Consider the following 7,185-nt stretch of genomic DNA (forward strand, 5'->3'; position numbering starts at 1 on the left):
TAAGTCTGAATCTTACTACCACCCCTGCTGTGCCAATTGCACCCAGTTTTAGACTTGGTCTCTTTGCTCTAAAGACGCGTTTTTTCTTCGTTCCTGGAGCAGAAGACTGCAGTAATTTCTCATTCACTTTGATTTAGACTAATTATTTCATTATTGATTATTTTATATATTTAAACTTTTTTTCCATTATCTGGAGTTCACTCCTCCTCAAGCCTGGCTGCCCGGCTGGGCTGACAGGCTCGGCACCTTCCTGCATGCCCTTCGCTTTCAACTCATTTCAGAGAACTTTCACTTCGTGAATTAAACAGCTTTAAACAGTCGTTTTCACGATCCCCACCAACCAGCTCTTCATCGGGGGCCTCCGAATTTTAAACTGCCGCCCAGACGATCTCCCTCACAGTCAGCTGTTCGTCGGAAGATCCGTTTCACGGAGAGAAGCCTCTCTGACTTCCCGGGACTCCAGAGATGAGGGTAAGCCTTGCCGATCGTCAGGGGGGATCCGCAAGTGGCAACGCATGTCGTCAGGCCTGGAGGGATCATTTTAAGGTCCCTCAGCCACAGCAGACGTTACCAGAAAAGGGGGAATCTCCAAACGGCAAGCTGCCGGTTATTTCAGCACCGCTGCCCAGCTGATCATCTCAATTACCCTCAGCCGCATTAGGAGCCCAAGCGTTTCTTCAGAATGAGGGCTCATTGCAATTAAGGCTTCAGACCTCGCAGGCCTCTCCCTCAATGGTCATTTTGGCATGCAGACGGTTGCGGCCACCATTTTGAGGCAGCTGCGGCCGCCATTTTGAACAACCACTGAGACCTAACTGCCTGCAGGAACATTCCAAAGGACAGTTTTTTGACGTGTTTGAAACTGTGGCTGCCATTTTGACTGACTACTGTCATTCTTACGAACCCTGACTGAATTGGGGAGGGCAAGCTCGTTCCGGAAGGACGCACTGCCTATCATTAACCCCCACTGCCCCCCCTCACCTGGGCCAGATTGTCTCTGCTGGGCTCCCTCAATGATATTACAATGCTGAGGGGGGGCATTTTCGCTGAGGTTGAGCCCTCAAGGTGTATTCAACAATCACTCAGCATGGCAAAAAAAAGCTTCCACCGAACCAGCCAAAAGGAAACATGCTACGGAGGCAGGGGGGGAAAAATGCCTCAAAACGAGCCAAGTCAATCAAGGAAACCAATAGTCAGCATATGTTGGAGGATGAGTCCCACAGGTTGAGGGCAGTTTCCCCAGGTCAGACAGGCACCACCACAACAGGAAGGTCCATCTTTGAACCCCTTTCTTCACATTGTGCCTTGGCCCCAGGGGCCTGGTCTCCCCCCAGGTGAAGTTCTCAATCTGAATCAGTCACAAGGGCTGTTCCAAGGACATAAGGTGCAGCTGATCAGGACACTATTACTTTGGGACCTCAGGCTACATTCACTCCCACTGCAGCGGGGCTCCGCTCACCTGAAGCTCAGACCTTAAATCCTGAGCAACTTCAGGCCATGATAGCTCAAGCCGTGGCTCAGTTCATGGCTTCTACCACTACACAGTCACCCACAGCACCTCCACAGTCCATATATCATTCCCAATCTCCAGATATCATTGATGAAGCCTCATCGGACTTAGAATCAACAGGGGCTGAACCATCAGGCCTGATTATGTCAGATGATGAAGGCATTACTCCATCTTACCCTGCTCCTCCTGTCAGTCTCTTTGACCATTCACTCTTTAATTCTTTATTACTCGAGGCTTGCACAATTGCAAACCTTCCTCAGGAACAGGAGACCCCACCTACAACATCCAAAGGTCCTCACGCCATATATGCTGAGCCCTCGGTCTCTCAGAATCATATTCCCTGCCCTCCCTTTTTTCTCAACATAGTTCAGAAACAATGGGAGAAGTTAGGATCTCTTTCAAACTCTGGAGCCATAGAAAAGACACTATTCAATGTGGCTTCTTCCCTGGCCTCCTTATTGGAAATTCCCCAGATTGATGAACCCCTAAATTCACTGTTCCCCAATGCCAGCATTCCAGGGGATGTTAACGAGGCACTTAGGGCAGAGGATAAAAAGATTGAGGCTGCCTTACGCAGTTCCCGTTTGGTGTCAGCCTGGGCAACAAAGGCATCAACATCCATGGCTTCAGTCCTATGGCTACGTGAGCTCCAGGACATGATTCCTCCGGACCAACTCAGAGCTCATCAAAATCTGGGTAAGTTGGTTGCTGCATCCCAGTACTTGGTCGACGCCTCTCTGCACATGGCCAGATACACTGCCCGGACCATTGCTGCGGACATCTCAGCATGAAGGCTCCTTTGGCTCAGGAATTGGCGAGCAGACACCAAGGCCAAATGGCGTCTCGCCTCTAAACCTTACACAGGTGGACATCTCTTTGGTAAGGCCCTAGAACCTTACTTAATAGAAGGTAAGGACAAATGCAAAACTCTTGTTAACTCAGCAAGGAAAGGAGATAAGCATTCGGGGAACAGTCTATCACAGGGCAATTACGGAAGGCAGCCCTTTCGGCCAGCTCCATCCTGGGACTGGGCCCAGGCATCTCGTTCTTCTTTTCAGAGACAAGAATGACAGCAGGATCATTCAGCATACAGAAGCTGACCACAGGTCCAGACCAAGCGGCCCTTTTGAGGTGCAGGGGGCCATTCCTTTAAATGAGGCAAGTGATCTCACAGTCTCACCTCCTATAGGAGGCCGGCTGACCCTTTATTCCAACACTTGGGCAGCCACTACTACAGACTCATGGGTGTTAGACACCATCACTCAGGGTCTGAGACTAGAGTTTTGGTCCAGACCACCTGACAGGTTCCACCCTTGCCCTATTCCCAGGAACAGGACTAGAGCGGATCTTATGTCAGAGGCCGTAGCTCATCTATTACAAATACAAGCAATTGAACCAGTACCACAAGACCAAGAAGGACGAGGGTTCTACTCAAACCTCTTCATCATCCCTAAGACTTCGGGGGGCTGGAGGGCAATCTTAGACTTAAAAGGTCTAAACCTTTATCTGATGTATAGGAAGTTTAAGATGCAATCACTGCAATCAATCCTGGCTAGCATCAGACAAGGAGACTTCCTTATGTCAATAGACCTGACTGAGGCATATTTGCACATTCCTATTTTTCCTGACCACCACAAATTCCTCAGATTCAGCTATGCCCAACGCCACTACCAGTACAGAGCCTTATCATTTGGCCTCTCATCAGCACCGAGAGTATTCACAAAGGTACTGGCAGTGCTAGCAGCCCACCTTAGACAGATTCCAATTAGAATTCAATGCTATCTAGATGACATATTGATACAGTCATCATCATTCCAGAACGCTCAGTCAGACCTCGCCCTAGCCATCAAGACCCTTCAGGAGCACAGGTTTTCTGTTAATTTCCAGAAAAGCCATACTGTACCAACAACTCGGCTCCTCCATCTGGGCACTATTATAGACACAAACAATTGTATGGTTTACCTATCATAGGACCAACGGAACTCTATTCAGACCCTTGTACGTCGGATCCGAAAGGACAGAGTAGTAACATTGGCCTTGTTATCACAGCTACTGGGAAAGATGGTGTCCTGCGTGCAAATTATGCCATGGGCATGTCTCCATGCCAGAGAATTACAGTGGCTTCTTCTTCCATTTCAGAGACTTCACACCAGCACATCCCACCAGAAGATCCGAGTTCCACGGTCAGTGTTGAACTCCCTTCGTTGGTGGGACTCTCCGGCACTGTCACAGGGAGCAGAATTCAAAGAACCAGACAGGGTTACCATCACCACAGATGCAAGCCTGTTTGGGTGGGGGGCACATCTCCAGACACACTGGGCTCAAGGTCGGTGGTCCAATCAGGATCTAAAGAACAATATAAACTGGCTGGAGCTCAGAGCCATACATATGGCCCTAAAGAGATTCAGCAGCATAGTACAGGGCCAACATGTCCTGGTTCTAACTGACAACATTACAGCCAAGGCCCATGTCAGCAGACAAGAGGGAACAAGATCCAGGCCTCTCATGCAGGAGGCCAAATTGCTGGGGTATTGGGCGGAATTGAATCTTGCTTCCATCAGGGTGAAGCACATATCTGGAGTGACCAATCAACAGGCGGACTCACTGAGCAGAGCCACCGTGGACCATGCCGAATGGCAACTGGACCTGAAGGTGTTCAGAGAGATCGTGGACAGGTTTGGTTCCCCAACCTTAGACCTTTTTGCCTCCCCAGCCAATTCACAACTTCCCAGATTCCTTTCCAGGTTTCCATCTCCATCAGCGGAGGGGACGGATGCGCTCCGCAGTCCTTGGCCCAGGGAACTGCTTTATGCCTTCCCTCCCTTACCGCTTCTTCCCGCCACGATCCAGAAGACTCTTCATGAATGGGCAGAGGTCCTCCTGGTTGCACCTCATTGGCCGAGACGTTCATGGTTCGCCGACCTGATGTAGCTCTCCGCCTCCCCTCCTTGGAGGATCCCATCATAGAATATATGATGCCACGTGGAAGAGCTTCTGTAATTGGTGTTCAGATCACAAAATTGACCTATTGGCCATTTCAGTGCCAATTATCTTGGAGTTCCTAATATATGGCCTGGACAAAGGGCTCTCCACAAGCACCATCCGTAGACAGGTAGCAGCACTTGTCACGGTAATTACTTGTGGCAATGACTCTTTGACACATCACCCTATGATACGCTCCTTCCTAAAGGGAACTAACAACGCCAGACCACCAACTGTACTCAGATACCCCTCATGGGATCTTCATCAGGTTTTACAGGCTCTTGTTTCTTCACCTTTTGAGCCTATTGACACTTGTTTGTTTAAACAATTACTTATGAAAGTGGCATTTCTTGTTGCTGTAACTTCAGCCAGAAGAGTTTCTGAGCTGGCTGCTCTTTCAGTATGTACTTTCCATAATGACAGGGTAACCCTTAGGCTAGACCCCTCCTTCGTGCCCAAGGTTAATTCCTTGTATCATAGGTCACAGGAAATAGTTTTGCCAGACTTCTGTCCTAACCCATCTAATGACATAGAAGTACAGTGGAACAAGTTGGATGTGCACAGGGTCTTACATTGTTATATACAGAGAACCTCATCTTTCCGCAAAACTGAGGCTCTATTTGTGTCCTTTCACCCTTCGTCACTAGGACAGAAGGTTTCTTCATCCACAATAGGCAGATGGATTAGAGCTTGTATTTCACTGGCATACCAGACTCAATCACTGCAAGCTCCTAGACATATCACGGCCCATTCCATCCGAGGCGCGGCTACTACAGCTGCATGGGCTACCCAGGCCTCCATAGAGGAGATTTGTAGAGCAGCAACATGGGCCTCGCCCTCTTCCTTTGTCCATCACTACAAGATGGACAAATATGCCTCTTCTACGGCTTCATTTGGCCGCAAGGTACTAGAACACACATTAACATCAGACGGGACCCAGGCCCAAACTAAGTCCCACCCTTAGGGACACAGGGCTTTGATATGTCCCATCCGTGGGTTCTCCATCCAATCATGCTGGAGAAAGGGGCATTGTCTTACCTGAACGCCTTTTCTCAGCATGATGATGGAGAATCCACTCCCTCCCATAAAGTCAATTGGCCTGGTTCCGATATTGATCAGACGCGTCGGACTAAAGTCTGAGTATCGCCTTAGCCTAAAACTGGGGTGCAATTGGCACAGTGGGGGCAGTACTAAGATTCAGACTTAGTCTAATTGGAGCAGATAGATTAAGACAACCCATCCGTGGATTCTCCATCATCATGCTGAGAAAAGGCATACAGGTAAGACAACGCCCCTTCTTCTTCCATTATATTTCCTCCTCAGTATTCCCAATATTTTCCAGCATATCTAAAATCACTAATAATTCATCTTGTTATAATGGGATTATACACAGTTATAATAGGATTATACACTGCAATACAACACACATAGTCTCTCTCTCTCTCTCTCTCTCTCTCTCTCTCTCACACACACACACACACACACACACACACACACACAAACTTTAGAGTTCAATGAACAAACCCACCTCATTCTAAAATATATATTTAGCAACACGAGAATGCTCATGCTATTAAGCCAAAGTCCTTCAGGATTTTGAGTGCTGCTTTAAGGACTTCCTTGTTTCTCAGAGTATAAATAATGGGATTCAGAAGAGGTGTCACCACAACATAAAAGACTGCAATTTGCTTATCATGATCTTGACCTGTGTCTGAATGGGGGATGGTGTACATAGAAATAATGGTACCATAGAACAAGGTAACCACTATAAGGTGGGAGCCACATGTGAAGAAAACTTTACGCCATCCAGTAGTTGATCTCATGTCCAATACAGAATATAGAATTAAACCATAGGAAGACAGCTTGACTAAAAGGGGAACCAGAACAATGAATGCCGATAAACCAAAAACAATGGCTTTAGTTATAGTGGTGTCATCACATGCAAGTTTTAACACAACAGGTAGCTCGCAAATGAAATGGTTAATGTGATTGGGGCCACAGAATGGATGATGAACATATACAACTGAGAAGAGACAGCTTATGGTCCAACAGGATGTGGCAAGCAGTCGCTGGTGCATCTTGTCCATTGAAGAGGCATATATCAGTGGATGGCAGATGGCAATGTAGTGGTCATAAGCCATAACTCCCAGCAACAAACATTCTGTACTACCCATGGTCAGAGCAATATAACTCTGGGTCACACATTGTGCTAAGGAAATGATTCCATTTCCAGTCAAAAGTTGACTTAACATTTGGGGCAAAGTGCTAGTAATGTAGCCAATTTCCATGCCCGTGAGGTACTAAATATATTTAGTATTTGACTGACAGTACTATATTTTTTCTATTTTTGTTTTGAGAATAGACAAATTATTTAAAATATCTCTACCAACTCCCCAAAATGATAATTCTAAAGGTATAGTACTAAGATTATAGCCATTGTCACATTCATTGTTTTGGAAGTACGATCTTAGCTGGAGTAGTAGGAAATTATGTTAATCTTTCGTTTACTTAGAGTAAATGTTGATTGACAAAAATTCAAACTTTGAACAACAATATTGAATGAACAATTCATGTTAAATATTAACTGGTTCTATTTATAGTTACTTCACAAAACATCATGCTTATTTTAACAAAGATCACATTTCTCTCTTTTCATTTGGTTTAATGTGTTTTATTTCCCTTTCTTTTTCTTA

General features: G+C 46.5%; 1 protein-coding gene across 1 annotated transcript; it reads right to left on the bottom strand.

The window, feature by feature from the left end:
* Positions 1-6,057: 6,057 nt before the first annotated feature.
* LOC120297467 (putative olfactory receptor 2B8) lies at positions 6,058-6,929 on the bottom strand. The gene is made up of 2 exons (XM_039320111.1): positions 6,915-6,929; positions 6,058-6,792 (listed from the first exon to the last, which is right to left on the bottom strand). The coding sequence occupies exons 1-2, from the start codon at positions 6,927-6,929 to the stop codon at positions 6,058-6,060; spliced, it is 750 nt and encodes a 249-aa protein (XP_039176045.1).
* Between the last annotated feature and the right edge of the window lie 256 nt (positions 6,930-7,185).

The sequence above is a fragment of the Crotalus tigris genome, unplaced genomic scaffold (genome assembly GCF_016545835.1).
Source record: "Crotalus tigris isolate CLP2741 ecotype Arizona unplaced genomic scaffold, ASM1654583v1 scf7180000023622.256236, whole genome shotgun sequence".
Lineage (NCBI taxonomy): Eukaryota > Metazoa > Chordata > Lepidosauria > Squamata > Viperidae > Crotalus > Crotalus tigris.